General features: G+C 49.4%; 1 protein-coding gene across 2 annotated transcripts in view; it reads right to left on the reverse strand.

The window, feature by feature from the left end:
* The window catches only part of PRR5L (proline rich 5 like), a 69,403-nt gene that overhangs the window by 20,554 nt on the left and 28,490 nt on the right, over window positions 1-20,359 (reverse strand). For both annotated transcript variants that reach the window (XM_080816429.1, XM_080816428.1), the window contains 2 exons: window positions 14,794-14,842; window positions 1,453-1,510 (listed from right to left, as the gene is read on the reverse strand). In XM_080816429.1, coding sequence (XP_080672555.1) covers window positions 1,453-1,510; window positions 14,794-14,842 — 107 coding nt within the window. The remainder of the gene's footprint in view (window positions 1-1,452; window positions 1,511-14,793; window positions 14,843-20,359) is intronic.

The following is a 20,359-nucleotide window of genomic DNA, read 5'->3' on the forward strand; positions in this document are numbered from 1 at the left end:
AGAGCGGACCTGGGGAGAACGCCCCGCCCAGTGCCCTGTAGCGCGCTTGGGGGGCAGAGGCACAGAACCTCAGATGACCGGCATTCCTGAGCCTTCGCTCCAAATGTATTTAGGGCAAGCATCACTCAAATGAGAGGCCCTGAACTTCCCTTTGAAAGCACCATAGAGCTCTGGTTTTGCTCGAAATCCTTTTCATGAAGCTGGTTTTCCACATTTCCAGGAGCTTGTGATAACTCCCCAGATGACTTCCAAGCAAATGCCATGGCCACAGACCATGCGCGTCTCTTCCCTCCCCTTCTGAGGCAGCCACCTCCCACGCTGGTGTACCAGCCTGACCCCAACATGCAAAAGGGGCACAGACTTCTTCTTGTCAAGGCCAGTCACTTAAAAATAAGGCCTTAGCCGGGGGGAGGCGGGAGGGCACCTAAGTGGCTCCGTGGGTCGAGCATCTGACTCTTGAATTCAGCTCAGGTCATAATCTCGGGTTGTGACATCGAGCCCCAAATCAGGCTCAGCACCGGGTGTGGAGCCCCTTAGGATTCCCTCTCTCCCTCTCCCTCTGCCCCTCCTCCCTGCTTGCACGAAGGGGCAAAAAAAGGGCACACCCTCCTGCCTGCTATGTCTATGCCCAGTAGTAAATCTGTAGTAGTAGATTTGACCTCCAGGAAGAAGTTTCTAGGCTAGAGTAGGGGAAAAAAAAAAAAAAACCTTCTGTGGACCTACTACATGCCAGATAATGGGGTTAGGTCAATTATATTCCCTATACTCCCTTTCAAAATTGTATCATTTTTAAAATGATTTTAAAAAAATGTTCAAAGAAACTAGAAACTTGCCAAAAGTCCCCCAAGCAACAGGTGGTGAGCTAAGATCAGGATCCAGCTTCTCAGGATCCAGAGTCATGAGGTTGGCCAATTCTTGCCTTGGTCCCACCTCCCATCTCCATTCGGTGCCTCTCCATCCTGTCCCATGGGCTCTAAAACGTTTTAAGTCCAGGAACCTTCCTTTCCCCGTCAAATCAGACCTCATTCAGCAGGTACCGGCCTGGTATACAGTCCCCCACATGGGTAGGGGCCTCCTGTCATAGAAGACCTCAAGAAACATGAAAAAGGCCAGTCGAGAATAGCCTGGATCAGACCAGAAGGAGCAGCGTGGCAGGATCTGTAGTGTCATTAATCCCTTCCCAGGAGACCGCCAGCATGCACCCGGTGAGAACCCTCAACAGGGTCTCTGAGAAGACCACCCTGATTCCACCGCACTTCTCAAAATATGGATCGAACTCGCACTGCCACGAGCAGCCGACTGCAGACGAGTGTGGCCGCCTGGCTGGAAGAGACACAGTCAGCGTGAATCACTCCCTTGGAGCCCGCCACTTTTGGACAGAAGCGTTTCAGCTGTCCAAACACCAGAGGCTGAGTCACGGAGCCCGCTATATGAGGGCTGCCTTGTACTTGCCTTCACACAGCTTAATCTTCTCCTCCACGAACAACAGGCCTTTTGCAAGAAGCTGGTTCTGTCAAGAGAGAACGAAGAACACAAGGGTTGGGTACTGCACAGAGTGACAAAACCTTCTTCCACTTCCAGTGGCTGAGGGCGCCGGGTTCTAGGCACTGGCAGGCTCGTCAAGCCTCCAAGTCTGAGGAGACTTTTGTCCTCTTGGACGATCAGGCTTCGGGAGAAGTCAGCGAGATGTCCCGCAGCAAAAGAGGGAGACAAGAGCCAAACCCAACCGCCATCCCGTCCCTCCAAGCAGGAAGGAGGTAGGCCTCGCGCTTGGCTGGCCCGATGGCACCCAGTATCCTTCGAGCCCTTAATCTAAACTCAGAAGAGGGAGCACTGAGGTAATGGGAAATTAGGCAGAAATAGTATTTTTTTAAAAAGATAAATTTAGGGTTTCTCACGCTAGCATGAAAGAGACTATGTGCAAAACTTCAACCAGCTGTGGGTATGTGTCCATCAGTGAGCATGTGTGTGTTAAGCTGTGGAAAGAGAGAATAAGGTTAAGTCCTTTTTCAATCGTACCTAACAACTGTTGAGTGTTCTGTATATGTCAAAGGGTTTACAGCCTTCATTTCACCTAATTCCAACCATCCCGAAAGTCTCATCTGGTTGGTGCCATCACCCTTACTTGGCTGATGGTCAGGAAAGACACTGCCTACAGGGGACAGAGCATGGCTTCCTGGAGCCAGAAGCCATCCATGTTCTCTCCACTCCACTTTGCTGCCTCCCAGCAAGTCTTCCCACCCAGACCTCTTCCTTCCCTTGAAGGGCTACAGCGGGTCCCACAAGACCTCTCCACAGCCTCTCCACAGGTCACAGAAGCTCCGAGAGCGAGGACGTGCTGGTGCCTCTCCACCTCACCCCATATTATCAGATTCTCAAAGGCCTATGTTTATGGTGTAGGGGGCCTGTGGGGATATGTATCCTACACAAAAAAACCCAATGCATTTCTCAGTATACTCCTTTATAAAACCCTATGTTGCCATGATGACAAGAGCACACACAGCAGAGGGGAAAAAACTTAGATGTCAGAGGGTTCAAGTCCCAGCTCGGCCACGTTCTAGCTGTGTGATCTTGGCCTTACTTTCTCTGATTCTTGAGTTCCTTATCTGTAAAATGGCACCATACCAGCAATATCATAGAGTTCATGTAAGAATTAGTCACTGTAAATACACACACACACACACACACACACACACACACACACACGTGGTCTTTTTTGTCCTTATTACTCAGTGGCAATGGGCAGTGATAAGCACAGCTGCTCTCTGAGCCCATCTGTCTTCACAAAAGGAGTGGGAGGTAGAGAAAGTCTGTAACAAATGAGCCTACATCAAGTATATTAAAATATTTTTAAAAAGGAGCAACCACATTTCTGTGACTCATATATATGAACCAAATGTCACAGACCTATTAAATAAAACTCACAAGATATGGGTGCCTGGGTGGCTCAGTGGTTTAAGCGTCTGCCTTCGGCTCAGGTCATGATCCCAGGGTCCTGGGATCGAGTCCCGCATCGGGCCGCCTGCTCAGCTCCCTCTACTCTTTTCTCCTGCTCACGTTCTCTCTCAAACAAATAAAGTCTTTAAAAAAAAACAAAAAACAAAAAAGATAGGACCTAACTTCAAAAAGTAGCCGGGCACTGTTTGGTTTCAAGATTGAACCCCAAATTCAAGTTAGAGCAACATCTTATGGGAGAGCACCAACTCTGTTGAAGGACGAAAAAATCAATTCCTTTGCAAAGAACGGGAACAAAGAGGTAATTAAGGTGAAACCCCAACTGCGTCCTCTCCCTTCCAGCCCAGCAAACAAATCCCAGAAGCTTCTGGGTCAGAAAGCAAGAAACCACCATGGCACCCAATTTCAACTCTCAGAAGCAAGGCTCTGTGACAGCTGAGCTGGACAGGAAAGGGTTCCGGAGGAGCTTCCTGGTGGCAATTGCTCCGTTGGCATGGTTCTGAGCAACTGGGGCCTCAAGTCCCTGCGTGGGTCCCTTTCACCCATCCGGATGAGGTTCTCAGAACATCTCTGGGAGCTCTGTGCAAGGGCTCCTGATGCCATGACTCCCTGGCACCACCTCTAATGCAGCACGGATATCCCAGGCTTTTTCCAAAATGGCCCTACAAGCCTCGGAAAGCTCACGTCTCTGCGATGCACCCACAAATGAGATCCAGCCTCCCTCTGAAGGCAGCTTTCGCGAGTGTGTCCCATCACCGCAGTCATACACACGTTCAACAGCAGGGGTGGGGGAGAACCAGAAGTACCAGGAGGTGGACAGAGAAAAGCCTCGTCCAGGTCCTATCCTGAGTTAATCAAAGAAATGAATTCAAACCCTATATCCTCTGTGCTAGGTCCTTAGGGGTGAGGACCGTTTCTTAGTTTAGTGTCCGTGGCTCTGAGAACAGTGTCCCAAACACGGCAGATGCTAACAGACATTAGCCGAGTGTCCACGTTGCCTGTTTGGGGGCTAGAGACCATGTTGAACTTTTAAGAAATCAAGATAAGAGACAAAATGTGTATAAGAGGAGAGAAAGGGGAAAACAGTCTCCCTAAATTTGTTGACGTTTCTTCATTTGGTAAAAATCACTTTGTCTGGATCTTAAGGGATAAACTTCTTTAAAAGACAGCCCAGGCTCTCCTTCCTTCTCCCTCTTATATCTTCCCCCTTCAAGGAGACATTTGAGGGGGAAAAACCCAACTTTTTTTTTTCTTTTTTAAGGAAAAGAAATTACTTGTGGATTATAGAGAAATGGAAAAGAAAATTTTCTTTTAAAAATTCTCATGATGGGGCACCTAGGTGGCTCAGTGGATTAAGCCTCTGCCTTCAGCTCAGGTCATGATCTCAGGGTCCTGGGATCGATCCCCGTATCGGGCTCTCTACTCAGCAGGGAGCCTGCTTCCCCCTCTCTCTCTGCCTGCCTCTCTGCCTACTTGTGATCTCTGCCTGTCAAATAAATAAAATCTTTTTTAAAAATTCTCATGATACACAGCATGGCAATCTTTAACTTAAACCAAACAGAGCACCAAGAACTTGGGCTCAGGAAGGGATTGAAGGGAGCATCTAGTCATTCTGCCATCTCCCCAGCTCTGTGGTCAAAATCCACTGGTCGCACACAGTTTTAATGGAATATGTGTGGACCTTTTCCAGGAAAGGAGTCTCCAGATTTTCTTCAGCACGTGTGCACGGAGGAAGGATCTTTGGGGCCAGCCTAGCCCACAGCCCCCACCCCCCTTGGAGAAGCACCTGTCATCCACTTAATGGACCTGTGCCCCACTGTGCAAGTTCAAACTCCTTGACCCCAGCCTGTAGTGTCGGCTTAGCCAGCTGGCCTGGTTCCAACCCCACCCCTGACCCAGGCCTCAGACTGAGCCAATTGTATCTCCTGGGAATCTGCAGTCAGGCAGGACCCTGGGGAGGTTAGGGTCCTGTGTGACTGCAGGCCTCATGGTCTGAAGAGCCTCCCACTTGGGTTTAGTGCCCTGCAGTTACGATTTCAATTCTTAATATTTTTATCTTTGAACTTGTGTATTGTAAGTGAAATTGGATAGGGCTATGGAGGACATGCCAAGGCCTGGAGCCTCAGCTCCTTTGTGGTCCTGTGTCCTACCACCTCCCCAGGAGGGGTTTTCTACATCTGCTCCCCGCGCACTGGAGGCTGACCCCGCTGCAGGGTCTTCTTCGCCCTGCCCACCTCCCACTATCCTCCCATTCCCGATGGTGGAAAGGGTCTGGCTGGTGGGCGCCCAGGCACAGGTGCAGGGAGGGGAGAGTTGGGTGCCCGCATCTCAGGGAGGGGCCTGGTGGCAGCCCTCCCTCCCAGGGCTCACAGAGCTGTGCCTCAAGTGCTGGTGGCTCAGCACGGGGGGGGGGGGTGGTGGGCGGGGGGGGGGGGGGGCTCTTGGCCACCCTTGATCCGTGTCCAGAGGGTGCAAAGGTTACAATCTCTTCAGAGGTCACTTGGCCACCATGGGTTACAGCAGCAAGCCCACAGGAAGACTGATTTACCCACCCTGGCCATGACCAAATTTTTATTTTGCACTGGGCCCTATAAAAATGATGAAGCCCGCCTTGTCTGTCAGTCACTTTACCTAAGGATATGCCACCTGAGGGTGCCTGGGTGGTGCAGTGGGTTAAAGCCTCTGCCTTTGGCTCAGGTCATGATCCCGGGGTCCTGGGATCAAGCCCCACATCAGGCTCTCTGCTCCGCGGGGAGCCTGCTTCCTCCTCTCTCTCTCTGCCTGCCTCTCTGCCTACTTGTGATCTCTGTCAAATAAATAAATAAAATATTTAAAAAAAAAAAAAGGATATGCCACCTGACGTCTGTGGGGCTTAAGGCTTAAGGCTACCGAGATCTAAAAAAGTGGGGGAGGAGGGAACCAGCATTGAATTGGGCATCCATTGTGCACAGTCTGTCTTTCTAGGCACCCGTTCTCCCTGGAACTCACCTCACCACACTCCCAGCCCTCGACAAGAGCCCGACTCCAGAAGGTACCAAGTATCTGCTCGATGTAGGCAGTGTGGGGCCAGAGCTGGAAAGAACCTAACTTTTCTCTGGTCCCATTCTCTACCCCATGGCAGCAGGCCCGCTACCTCCCCAGGCCTAAGGCTTCAAGCTAATAAAACGCATTAAACAGCAGCCACCTAGGAAACGCTCTGGGCCTTGGAACAAGGCTCCTGGTCACTTACTGCCTCACCCCCACCCCGGAAATGAACTTAGCCGCAGAATACACGACACTTCGTTGAAGTGGCAGACGCGGCTGGGTGTGAGAAACGGCTGACTTGTCTATTTTTTCTAAGGCATCAAAAAATAGGCTGCCCACAGAAAAGTGAGGTTCAGCTAGGAAAAATGCAAAAAACAAGGATGTCTGGGGAAACGCACTAAAATCACCCAATCTTGAGTGGGCAGGACAGATTCGCGCCATCCTGCTGAGGGGATCATGGAGGACAGGCAGGAGGAAGCAGTGGAGCGCAGAGGAGAAGGTGGGCTTGTCACCAGGGCACACCTCCTGTCCACCCCCACCAGGGGCACTCAGGAAAACAGAGAACCCGTTAGGCTTGGGGGGGTGGGGAGAAGGACATGGACCCCATCTTCCCAGAGGAAAGAACTTGCCACACAGCAGGAATTCTGTCGATGCTACGGCCGCCGGCCACCCTCCGCTTCTACTGCTTCAGCAGTGACGATGATGGTGATGATGATGACGGAAGGACAGGAGAGTTACTTACTGATTTTCACTCCTGTCGGGCACTGTATTAAACCCTCTGCATGCACTAGCTCATTATACCTTTGCCAGAAACGATGCCTGTTTTACAGATGAAGAAATCGAGGCTTGGAGAAGTAACCAGCGAATGTGAGACCAGAACTGGCACCCAGGTTGGTCTGAATCCAAGCCCGGGTCTTTCTCCCATTCTATGCCTCTGGTTTATTTTAGCAATACCAATAAAAAATACAAAGACACAAATCACCATATGCTGACTGTTCCCTCTATACCAAGTACTTTGCTTATATAACACTCCTCTAGGAACAAACCACAACCTTTTGAAGTCGGTACCATGATTACAACTAGCTTACCGCTCAGAAAACTAGGCTCAGAGAGGTTGAGTGACATGCCTGAAGTCACCCAGCCAGTAAGGGTTCCAGCAAGGACCAGCATCCGGACGTGCCTGGCAGAAGGGCTGGTGCTTTCAGCCGTTGTGCTTGCCTGCCCTGGCCCCTGGAGAGGCTGCTTACATCCTTGCCCACAGGGGAAAGCAGAGGAGATCCTCTTCCGGCTCACACACACCGGGAGCAGTTGGCTTAGCCATCTCAGGTGAGGTCACTCAGTTCCACCACAAAGCCTCCATCCAGCTGGCTCATTCCTGCTGCCTGACCCTGCTAGCAGCGTCCCAAATTCTGCCTCTCCAAAAGTACTTTTTCAGGGCCTCCCTCTCTGTGATCCACTCACTGTCTAGCAAGGCTAACACCTGGCTCCCAAGCAGATTCCATTCCCAAACGAGACATTCCTTCCGACCCCAGAGGCATCGAGAAGCGCGCCCCTCTGCCTCCGGAGAACTTGTGTTACCCAACAATTCTACTCCACGCATGTTTCCAGCGATACCAAGGTCTACAGAGGTCCATGGCGCTGGCAGCCAGCCCGTGATGAAAATGGTGGGCCACCTTCTTTTTTCCCCTCACGACTCTGAAAGTACAGTCATCGTCTCTAAGGACGTCTGCATTTCCTGTGAACCTCAATACCTTCCTAGATAAGCAACGAGAAGGCTCATAAACATGACTCACCCCCAGCCCAGAGAGTTCCTAATAAGCCAGTCCTGGTGTGTGTTTTGCATGTGTGGTGTGTGTGTGTGTGTGTGTGTGTGTGTGTGTGTGTGTCAGGGAGCGTGATAAGACCAGACAGAAATCCCCAGCTGGAGTGAGAAGATTCAAAACTCGGTACAAATGCCAATGCTTCATTTAGCACTGCTTCAGGGGTCACTAAGAGGGTGTATTTGGGCTTTTAAAAAAGTTGTTTCACAAGGAAACTTGGAACAGTTCATGTCTGTTTCACTGGACACAAAACAAATAAAATTTAAAAACACTGAAATTTCTCTTCCCTGGGGCATCCTTGAAGATTTAAAGGACAATCCAGAAGATTTTTCTTCTGTGGCGAGATGGCCTGGGTTGGATACCTGCTCTGCCTTTTCCTAGCTGTGTGACCTTGGATGCCCTCCCTTCTCTAGGCTTTGGTTGCAGTATCTGCAAAATGGTAAGAACAAAATCTTCCTCATCAGCCATCAGGAGGAATAAGGGACATGGCCCAGGGGAAAGGTTTAGAGCATCTCTCAGAAAGTGCGCAGGCATCACAAGCACGGACTGCCGGGCCTGGGCCCACACTTTTTGCTTCTGTGAGTCTTGAGGCGGGGCCTGAAAATTTGCTTTTCCAACAGACTCACAGGTGGCACTAAAGATGCTGGTCCGGAGACCACAGTCTGAGAACCAGGGGCTTAAGACAATGCCTGGACCGTGAATGTGTGAAAATGTTATCTGTTGGAACTCTTATTGCTTTCCTCCTCCTTAGAGCTCTTCACCAGCCTCAGAGAAAGCTGCCCTGGTGCTTTCCATGCCTAACAAATATTGCTCAGCCCTTCCAACTCAGTCTTTACTCCTCGTGGCCACAAAACGGCTGCAGTGTCCCCACATCCGAAAACCATGTGCATTTCCAGCAGCCCCCCTCCACCCCCTGCCTGCCGTCCCTCCTCCATCGGGGGCCCTGAGCCTGGCTGCTGCCTGCTCTATGGGAAATCACCCAATTTCATACATAACGGTTTCCTGAAAACTCATGCAGAACGAGACACTTGCATGATATAAGGCAGAGTTCTGCTCCCGTAGAGCTAAGAAGGATTATAAAATCCCTAATTACACCTCATCTGCAGGTGACAGACTTCCAGCGTTTCGCACCTACATGTTCCTTGTTTCGCAACTGAAGGTGCAGTAGGCCAAGGCCAATGGGGCTAAACACCCGCCACATCCGCGTGCCCACTGAGTTTCCTCTTGATCTCGATTACATGAAGACTTATTATTATCAATTTCACGGGACCCATCTTTTCCATTTATCTTCATAAAATCTGAGACAAGTACACTTAAAATATTCAAATAATTGCAGGGGTTTCAGGTAATTGCTGAGCAGATGAAATACGGCAGAGCTCCTGAAGGGTAACCCAGCCGGCTGGCAGGTGGCCCCCCACTGAGAGTAGCCTGAAGCATCCAGGGGTCCCTCTCGCAGTCACCAGATGGGTACCACTCCCTTCTCTCTCCTCACAGCAGCCAAGGAAACCTTCTGCCCCACCCCCCAATACATACAAACTCCACAGTACCTTTCTTCCACGTACTGGCCAACTCCAAGAGGCAACCTGCAACGATGTTCTCACCTAAGAGCATCGTCCCCTCCCCTCCTCCTTGTCTCTTCGCGGGAGCACAGCCCACTTGTTCAACGCCTCATCCCTTGCTAGCCTCTGTCCCCTGGTCCTTTTTTTCCATTTGGGGAATCCCACTGGTTGGAGAAGACTTCCCAGGCTCCACAAAGAGGAGCTAAAACCTTTCTTCTCTATTCCAGTTGGGTTTGGGGGAAAAAAAAGTCACATGCAAGTGATTTTCCCCACTCTTTTATCATCACTCCACCCAACTAGCTGTGGATTCCTACTGGCCCCATCTCTGCCCCCTACAAAATCTCCTGACTCCAGGCCTCTTTGGAAGCCTTTACCATCCATGCGGGTTTTCAGTTAGCGCTACACAGTGTTGGACCCATGTGGCTTCGCCTACATTCCCGTTGTGTCTGCAGTCTCCAACTCCACAGGGGCCATGAGGCTTCCAAGGGTCTCCCCCCGAGGCTCTGCCAGGTGCCATAAGCCCTCAATGAACTTTCCCTGATAATGGGGAACTAAGGAGGAAACGGGCCTCCTGGGACTCTCACAGACATGGGTAACAGGGGGAGGTATTTATAGCAAATGCTACCAAGCCATCCATGCATGACCTTTTGGCATTAGGGTGACTAAATGTCCCCCTTTCCTAGGTACTAGCTCATTCAGAGCCACTGAGGATAGACGGAGTTTCTGTATCAAGCGAAACTCTAGTTTCACCAAAAGGAATTTCACTTTATGGGCTTAGGGGGAAGCTTACAGCACGGCCAGCAGATACAGGAGCCCAGAAAAATGCTCTCTGCAGCTCCTCCCATCCCCATGCCCCGCACCACCAAGGTGGTTAACCACTAATTAGGTGACAGAAAAACGCAGAGCATTTCCTATCATCAGTTCCCAAAGTTATAAGGAACCAATTATCCCACAGAGCTGTCTCCATGACACGGAGTTCCCCTGGGAAACCCAAAGTCTCCTTCCAGGAGCAATTCAAAACAGAGTGCAGAAGAAAAATTCAATACTGGAAATGTCCAGTTTTGGGGGGGCCCGTGTCTTCTGGAAATCTACCTGTGCTTTTGTGGCTCAAACGGCCTGTCTTCTGCATGTGCAGAGACACAAGATAAGCACTGTATTTCCACCTGCTTCCCCTCTGCCTCCACCTCAAGTCATTGCCATCATTCTTCACTGAAGATATCCTTTTGGGACTCTTTCTTTAAAGCTACAAAATGAGAATGTTTACTTTCAGACGCAGAGTCACAGAGAAGACTCTGCAAGTGGAGATGTCCGGGTTGGGGTTCTGGGTCCCAGGCAATGGGCATCCATAGATGAATGCAGATGGCCAGGAAGGGGTCATCTGATTGTCTACAGAGAGGAGCCCAGTGCATCAAGAACCCATCCACCATCTTCCTGGGCAGCCACATCCACAGCGTTGGGGTCTCACTTGTCCACTCTTGGGTTCTGTTCCTTATGTGTCCCCAGACCTTCCTCTCTCCTCCTAGCTGGAAGTAAGTTCTTCCTGGAGCCCATTCAGACTTTCCTTCTTGAAACTACATCTGCCTGTTGAATGCGGAGGCTGGCCTCTAGAACCCCCCCTCCCGGATGCCCCTCCCCCTCCGGCCTCCCTCCTGGAGAGTTCTACTTGGCACGGCTGGCTTTGGGACCAGCCCATTTTTGAGAGGTGCCTAGCAGGGGGCTCTCCAAACCCCAAATATCTCTCCAACCACCTTCAGCCTTTGGCCATAGCCAGGGCCGCTTAAACAGTTAACTCTTTGCAGACTACTTTTCTTAAATCCATCCACTTTTTAAAACACACACATGTTTAAAAATGAAATTACAGCAACATCATTTGCCATAAACGGAATGTAACTCAACCATCAACTCAACGCAAAAAAAAAAAAAAAAAAAAAAAAAAGTTGTGAAATCTTAATTAGCGTCCCTAGCTGAGGGTACTACATTTGAGGCCTGCTCTGTCTTCCTGAAACACCATCGCCAAGTCCCACAGAAGTGTAAAAGACCCCGGCACAAACCAAGACCCTCTCTGGCACAATCGGCAGCACTAAAGGAAAAGGGAGGCAACACTTCCCAGCCACGAAGGCGTGTGTTATTTAACACTGTCTCCACCATCTAAAATCATCTACCTGCAGTAGACAACCCCTCCCTCTCTCCCAAGAAACTTTACTGAGCATCTACTCTACGCCAGGTACTTTCCAGGGGCTGGGGAACCAGACACCTCTTTTAATAAAGGGCTCTGCTCCTCCAGGAGACTTCAAACCTACTCTTTAAAGAGACAGCTAGACAGCGCCCAGGCTAGCTTTCCCTCCAGTCTAGCACCTTACACTAAGGAAAAACCCAGATTCAAAACTGTGAAAACCAGTTCCTACCCCACACCCCCAGAGACTCACTATTTGCCAAGCAGTTTGTCTGATTAAGCTCTCGATAGAAAAAAAAAAATGACGTGTGGTTATTAGTTAAGTGTCTGGCATACTTTGTAAGCAGCATTAACCGCCCCCAAAAACCTCATGGCTTCCCAGATAAACAAGTCCCCACCCAAATGCCCTTCCCCACCCATCCTAGGGGTAAGCCCCCCATGCCAGAAGACAACTGACATTTAAAACCCAATTGAAACCACACCAAATGCTGTCTATTTTAAATGTCAACGAGGAAGGCGGCCAGGCTGGCAGGTTCCTCCAGGACTGATTGAAAAACCACTTTTCTGGAGATGGATTTAAAAATCAATCACCACAGACGGCAAGAGGAGAGGCTGAGGACAAGACTGACCTTTGAGTCAAGGGCAACCGAGATGATGCACATTTGTAACTAATTACCTCTTTCTTAATCTTTATGTTTGTCTCTCCCTGGACAGCGGCTTGCTTTCCAGCAGCTGAGACATCTGAGCCAAGTGAATTCCAGGCTTCTGCAGCATCTTACTTTGTCCAGATTTACAGTGGCCATTTTCTGCTTTCTGTGTGTACGTGCGTGCTTGTACATGTGTGTGTTTCAAAAGGACTGACATCTGGGGCGCCTGGTTGGCTCAGTGGATTAAGCCTCTGCCTTCGGCTCAGGTCATAATCTCAGGGTCTTGGGATCAAGCCCCACATCGGGCTCTCTGCTCATCGGAAAGCCTGCTTCCCTTTCTCTCTCTGCCTGTTTCTCTGCCTACTTGTGATCTCTGTCTGTCAAATAAATAAATAAAATCTTAAAAAACAAAAAACAAAAGGACTGACATCTGTCATTCTTTAAAAGTGCACATAAAGGGCGCCTGCGTGGCTCAGTGGGTTAAGTATCTGCCTTTGGCTCAGGTCATGGTCCCAGGGTCCTGGGATCGTGTCCCATGTTGGGCTGCTTTCCCTGCTTGTGCTCTCTCTCTCTCTGTCAAATAAATAAAAAATCTTAAAAAAAAAAAAAAAGTGGGGCACCTGGGTGGCTCAGTGGGTTAAGCCTCTGCCTTCGGCTCAGGTCATGGTCTCAGGGTCCTGGGATCGAGCCCCACATCGGGCTCTCTGCTCAGCAGGGAGCCTGATTCCTCCCCCTCTCTGCCTGCCTCTCTGCCTACTTGTGATTTCTGTCTGTCAAATAAATAAATAAAATCTTTTAAAAAAAAGTGCACATAAAAGTAGAAGCTTGTAAAAGGAGAATCTTGGTTAAAAAAATAAAAAAAGAGAATGCCTGTGTTTTTAAGACCTAAAACCTCTTTAAACTGTCTTAAAAGTATTTTCTCCTTGGATATGGAATAACATCACCAACCTGAAACCAAAATGTTTTCTGTTTTTATGTTACTTTCCTATTAAAAGGGATGGATGACACCTTAGAATAACAAACATGCATACGTATAAATTTAACGACCACATTACTCTGTCTTCCTCTGTGCTCGTCCCTGTTCTGAACACTTGAGAAATAATAATCTAGTTAGTCCTCACAACAACCTCATAAGGTTTGGTCCTATTACCCATTTTTATAGAACAGAAAACTAAAACACAGAGAGGTAAAGCAACTTGCTCAAGGTAACACAGCTAGTACGTGGCTATGCCAGGCACTGAAGTCAGGTAATCTGGATTTAGGGGGCATGATCTTGACCACTCCCTCCCCACTCTGTCCCCCCACCTCTCTCCCCACACCCTCTGTGCTGAGTGCTTTGCAGGTGTTATTTCATGTAAACCATACAACGACCTCTAGTGTTTTTATTCCCATTTTATAGATGGGGAAAACAAGGCACCTTGCCCGAGACCACTCAGCTAGTAAGTGAAAAGCGAGAACTCGGACTTCACCGAAGTGTCACCTAGCCAGTTACTCAGTCAAACAATGCGTCTGTCCCCATGCCCTCCCCTGCCCCCGTGAGCCTGTGGTTAGAATCAGGAAAACAACTTGTATTCGTCCTCTAACAGAGCCTGGAAACTTGAATTCAATAGCCCCGTAACAACAGGGTTTGGGCAGGAGGAACGTCAGATCCCCTGATCCAATTAACAGAACAGACCAGGAGGCTTAGCGACCAGAAATAACTTGGCTGAAAGGTACTTATAATTACAGTGACTTAGATGCCATCCATGGGGGGGGGGCGAGGGAAGGTCGCTAGAGCAACAATTCTCAAAGGGTGGTCTGGGGTCCCACGGGAGATCCTCCGACCTTTTCCACATGGTCAAAATGATTTCCTCAGTTACCCTAAGCCACAATTTGCCCTTCTGCTTGTACCCTCCATGAGTGTACCATGCAATTTTCCAGAGACGACAAGACGGGCAGTATCGCAACAACTGAAGGGGAGACAGATACCAGGATCCAGCTCTCCCCTCTGAGACCAGATGGCGCAGATTCGCAAGCCTAAAACAACACCGCTCTTCGGTTAGTTTATTCTGAAAAAGCTGCCTTTCACAAAAATGCTGTTTAGGCTAATGGGTAATAGGTCTATTATTTAAATGAATTAAATATTAAGTTAAATAATAAGTAAATAAAATAACAATAATAAAATAAAAATATATAGATATATAAATATAACATATATTATATATAATATATAAATATATATTTATAAATACATATAAATAAATAAATAATAATAAATAAATAATAATAAAATAAAATAAAAAATAAATAAAAAATAAAAATAATAAATAAATAATAAATAAATAAAAATTAAATATTAAATGAATTAAATATTTTAAAGTTTTTCAGGTTTCATTTCCAATAGGGTGAAGACAGAGATAACCCAAGTAAGTGGTCATTTTTAAGAGCATAAAGGAGTCGTGAGGCTAAAAAGCCTGAGGGCTGCTGCCCAAGACCATCATGTCCATAATAGGAGGGGAGGGGCCACACTGGCCCTGCACGTACTAGGGACTCAGTGACCGTGATTCTGGACGCTGAAGGAACGGTACATGCATCCACGTACACTAGAATGACGGATACTCAGACACGCAGCTTACCTGGAAATAGTCTGTAATGAATGATCCCAGTTCACTCTTCAGCAGCCTCCTGGGGAGAGAGAAACACTGTCAAGGGGTCCTGGATAGTACAGCTCCCGGGGCCTTGTTCACAGATGCATGATGACAATGGAGTGCTCGCCAATGGCATAGGGACCAAGGCCAGGTCTAAGAAGGGAGTGTGCTAGGCTCTCGTAACCCAAGAGTTCTCAGGGAATTCAGGCAATGGAAATCCTACAGGGGGATCCAGGCAGCCACAGAAGATCCTTTTTTTTTTTTTAGAGAAAGAGAGAGAGTGAGCAGACGGAGGGACAGACAGAGAGGGAGAGAATGAATCATCAGCAGGCTCCACACCCAGCACAGAGCCCGACACGGGGCTCAATCTCACGACTCTGAGATCACGACCCAGCCACTGGACATTCTAATAGGGTTGGTAGAGGCAAGCCCAGGGCACCTGGCTTCATGTGGAGGTGGGGGGAAAAAAAGCAAAGAGGAGAAAGACCATAATTTTAGAATCCTCCATATTTGTAGACTTTATGTTTTAACACACATCTGTCATACATTCTTCAACCCATGATTGTAAAATATGTGTGAGAGGAAGGTAATCATTATCCCTCCTATGCAGATAGAGAAACGGAGGCTCAGAATCAGCCAGTGGCAGAGTCAAGAGTCAAACCCAGGCCTCCTGCAAATTCAACATCTTTCCCCATAATCCCGCCCGGTCTCTCCTCCAAATCCATCAGCGCATTCAGCTTAGTGCCGTGGCTGGGCCGGTCTTGCTGCCCCTCCCTGAGGGACTGAGGAAGTCCTTGAAGGCGACTACAACAGGGAAAAGGGATTCCACTCACCCAGCCACAAACATTTACTGGCGCTGTCCTTCACACGCCAGCCGCTGCGGTGGCACCAGCTACCCGGAAGTAAGCACAGGAGGTCTCGAGGCTCCCAAACACACTCGCAAGATGACTTCAGAATCTCAAGAGCTAAAATGACTTTTTTTTTTTAAGATTTTATTTATTTATTTGACAGACAGAGATCACACGTAGGCAGAGAGGCAGGCAGCGAGAGAGGGGGAAGCAGCCTCCCCGCTGAGCAGAGAGCCCGATGCGGGGCTCCATCCCAGGACCCTGGGATCATGACCTGAGCCGAAGGTAGAGGCTTTAACCCACAGGCGCCCCTAAAATGACTTTTTAAAATAGAATAGGTCTTGGCACCAGCCCCTCTTCTCCCTGTGACAACCAGGGGACTGGCCCCACTGCTCTTTCTTTCATTGGATCCAACCAAGGTGAGAAAGCTAGAAACAAGAATAACTCATTCCCCAGACCCGGGGCGTTCCCTAGGCGGGTACGCTCTTCCCCGCTTCAAATGATGTCACTGACCATCCCACCAGTCATGGTCATGAAGGGGCAAATGCTCAGGCTTCTGACAACACCTGCTGGCTATCACAACTCCCCCCAACAATGTGTTCCCACATGTCGCTGGAGAAGAAACAGGAAGTCGCAGCGAGGTATCATGAGGGGCAGACCACAGACGCAACAGGATTGCAGAAGAAACACACAGAGAGCTCCGTGGTCCACATTCTCATACCAGAGAGACCCCTGGAAAGCTGCAAACACGTGCTGAGCTAGGAAAACACCTTCCTTGGCCCACGACCGAAAACGTGCATGTGACGGATACTGCATTCTGAGACCCAATATCACGGGGGGCTCCTGGAAGGCCACCCCACAAACACAGCCCAGCAGCTCGCCCAGTTGTGGGCCTCTCTGACAAAAGGCGGGGGAACCTGCATCGGTCAGCTGGCCAAGGGCTGGTCACTCATCAAGGCTCCTGGAGGCTAGAGGCGTCTCCCGGGCAGAAAAGAGAAACCAGTGGGGAGCCCCAGGTGCAGGCTTTCGAACAGGAAGTCAGGGAGGCTGCTTCTGACTGCTGGAGAGAGAGGCACCTCCCAGAAAAAGTCTTCATGGCCACTGGGAAGCCCTGAAACCACAGATGAGGAAGCCAAGCTTCCTCGAGGAGGGGACAAAGAAGACCTAACAATAACGGGCTACCCCGAACAGAGCTTCCCAAGCACTTCTTGGGTCCCCGTGATGCTGAGGGACGGACACGGCTTTGAGATCAAGTAACGGGCTATGGAATTGGTGTCCGCGAGCAATCTGTGCTGGGAAACTGCTCGTGAAGATGCTCTGGGTAAAGTGGAAGGAGAAAGAGGTCCAGGGGAAGGGTAGTCCTTCGAGTTCAGCTGCTATGGGAAACCCTCCTGGAGCACCGTGGAGGAGGGACCCATGTCAATGTGAGCATTGTTCATTAGGCTGAACACGGTCAACAGGTGATTACTGCCTAGGGACTCTTCACGGCAGTGCTCGGGAGCATCACCACGCTACCCGACTGAGGAATCCGAGAAGCACGGTCCCTGACGGGTCAGGGGAGGCAGAAAGGCTGCACCCACAGCAAGGGGAAGGTACAGCATCTCCCCGTCCCGCCAGGGCTGCCGCCAGCCATGGCCATGGCCAGAATGCTGCAGAGCGTTACAAGACAAAGATTGTGGTGGGGGGGTGGGGGGACCGACTGATAAAGGAGCAGAGGTTAAGGAGGGAACTCAACACAAGCAAGACAAGGACAAACTTAGAAGCTTCAAAAAGACTGAAGCTTCTAAGACTGAAGCTAGAAGCAGCCATACCAGGAGCCGGGTGATGGCGATGAAGATTGAGCGGCGGAGCACGGAAATGCTTCCACCAAGCCGAGAACGCAGACCCTCAGCCCTTTACTGAGGAGGAACCAGACAGAGGAATCTGCACGACAATCCGCCTTCTATACTTTCAACCTAATTAATGGACTACTTCTGCTCCGGTATGGTAAGAGAACCAGACGTGTGTCCTTTCCTCAGTCCCGAGTTCAAACCCCTGTCCACTAGGTCTTGTGATATAGACGAAGCCGAACAGAATAGACCCCACTGGAAAATCTGAGTCAATGTTCTGTTGTTCTGGGGAGGGGAGGGACCAATCACTAGGCAGTTCTGTCCCTTACAAAACCTGTCCTACTTCCGAGCATGTTATGTGTTAGACAAGGTCACTGCATCTATGTACAGAGTTTTTGCTGCAGCAAAATATAGGAATCAACATAAATGGGCACCAATAAAGTAATCACAAAAAATGATGGTTCATTCGTACAACGGAATTTTATGCAATGGTTAAAAAAAAAAGAACTCTACATAAAGATCTAGGTTATATTAAGTCTTAAAAAATGCAAGATGCTGAAAAGTGTATATAATATGCCTCCTTGTGGAAAGGTAAGAGAAAAATAAGAATATGTATTTACAGAATACGAATTAACTCAGGTGTCACATCTGTTCTCTGAACTTATTGCTCTGGAACAGCGATGTGATTTGGTTTCCAACAGGCCCTTTGAACTGAAATAGACAGCACCTTGATTTTGAAAACACACGAAGCATGTATGCATTTTAAAAATTACATATAAATGCACTGGGTTTTGTCCCCTCCTCTCCATCTCCCCAAGTAAGGAGCTGGAGAAAGTTGCAGCTGTTACTGGAAATTAAGTAGGGCAACAAATCACGTCAGCAAACTTTATTCACTGAAGTTAGGAGGAGAGATCCCAGTCTGTGGACCTCCTATAAACTGCTGGGTGCCCCCGGCTGCTTGTCCATATATATATGTTCCTTACCTATGCATAAAGAATGTCTGGAAGAATGTCCAGTAAGCTGCTGTTCCAGTAATTATCTTTGGGAGGGGTGTTGAATGAGAACTGGGTTTCCGGGGTATGAGAGATTCTTCTTCTTCTTTTTTTTTTTAAAGATTTTATTTATTTATTTGACAGAAAGAGAAATCACAAGTAGGCAGAGGGACAGGCATGGAGAGAGGGGGGAAGTAGTCTCCCCGCTGAGCAGAGAGCCTAACGTGGGGCTCGATCCCAGGACCCTGAGATCACGACCCGAGCCGAAGGCAGCGGCCCAACCCACTGAGCCACCCATGCACCCCAAGATTCTTTATATTATAACTCCTTATTTATTTAAAATTTCTGTACCCCATGAATCCTATGAAAAAAAACCCATAAAATTAATTAACAAGAACCACCACCAGGGTTACCACCAAATAGCCTGCAGCCGAGAAGGAATTCTGGGAGGGAGTATCCATCAAGGTTGCAATGTCAGGAGGCGCGTGGTCCCAGGGAACCCACCTCAGCCTGGCAGCCTGAGAATTCAACTCCGAGAGAAAAGTGGGGAGGCGGCCAGAGCTGGCCCAGCCACGGGAGAGCAGACTGCCGGTGAGTCACTGCACAAGCTCCAACCTGTTTCTATTCTCGGTGTTTATTCTGCTAGCACTTGATTTACAAGGAAAGAGTACTTCTGAAAAACTTGATCTTAGCTGAACGGAGAGAAAAAGGGATTTTCCACCCCTCCGTCTTGATACACCATCTTTAGGGGAGGACTCGGCAGTAGCTCTCCTCCAGAGCCACTGAGAGAGACTAGAGATTCACGAATTCTTTCGTGAATTCTTTCACCGAATCACAGCCGTCTCCGGAACACCTGCTGCGTGTCAGACACCGTGCTAGCTGCTGGAAGGGATGAACAGGGCCTGGACAGAGATTTCTTCCTCCCGGGGCCACGGTCTCATGAGGCACAGGAGCCCCATCTTCTCCAAAAACAGACACTACGAGCACCAAGGCGTTAGAGGTGCGCAGACCTAAATTCACAGAGAGTCAACTCACCCTCTAACCTTCCTTGCTACCGTCGCCAGTAGAGTTTGTAAAGCACCATAAAGGAGAGCAAAGCAGGAGGAATGACAACAGAATTTTAACGAGCCTGTGGTTTGTGGTTCCCTAGATCCGAAAGAGGTGAAAACTCTCATTGCCTCCGAGCCCTAGGCTGCGTGTTCTGGCTAAGGCACAGGGGGCTGAGACTCTGGCAGCCCCTCTCCCCCTTTTTCCACTCTCTCCCAGGGAATTTACCCTGAAAAGAGGAATGTAATTCCTTATTGGAACAAATCGATAAGAATAAGGAATCAGCAGTAAATGCTCCCCAGGATGGAGCAGGATGATTTTCCCCCAAACTGAAGGTTTCCGAGCCCAGGGGCCAGGCGCTGCGGTCCACAACAAACACAGCAGGTGCTTCCTCCTGTAAGCCAAACGAAGCCACCGGTCGTGGTAATAGCTCCACCTCTTATCCACAAGGAAACCGACCCTCAGAGGTCAGTACGGACAGAGAGGAGAAGGGCCTCGTGGAGCATGAGGACCGGGACTGAAGCCCGCTGTCAGCGATCACCTCTGCAAGTCAGCGGGTCAGTCCCTTGTACCCGTTCCCCAGCCGGAGTTCAGGGGTAACGAGGACACCACTCTGTGGACTACCGCAGGGGTTAAAGGAGTTCATCCTGAACTGAGCAGTTCCCAGAACAGGCCTGAGGCACACGAAGCCGGGCAGGTGCGCGCCGCCCAGGGCTGCAGACCTGGACGCCCACGTTCCCAAGAACCTGACCCAACGGCTTCTCTGCATGTCCTTCGGAGTACGGCCGGACCAGCCCATTCCCAAGCCTGGCAGGAGGGACCCCGGTGAAACTCATGA

The sequence above is a fragment of the Martes martes genome, assembly GCF_963455335.1.
Source record: "Martes martes genome assembly, chromosome: 10".
Taxonomy (NCBI): Eukaryota; Metazoa; Chordata; class Mammalia; order Carnivora; family Mustelidae; genus Martes; species Martes martes.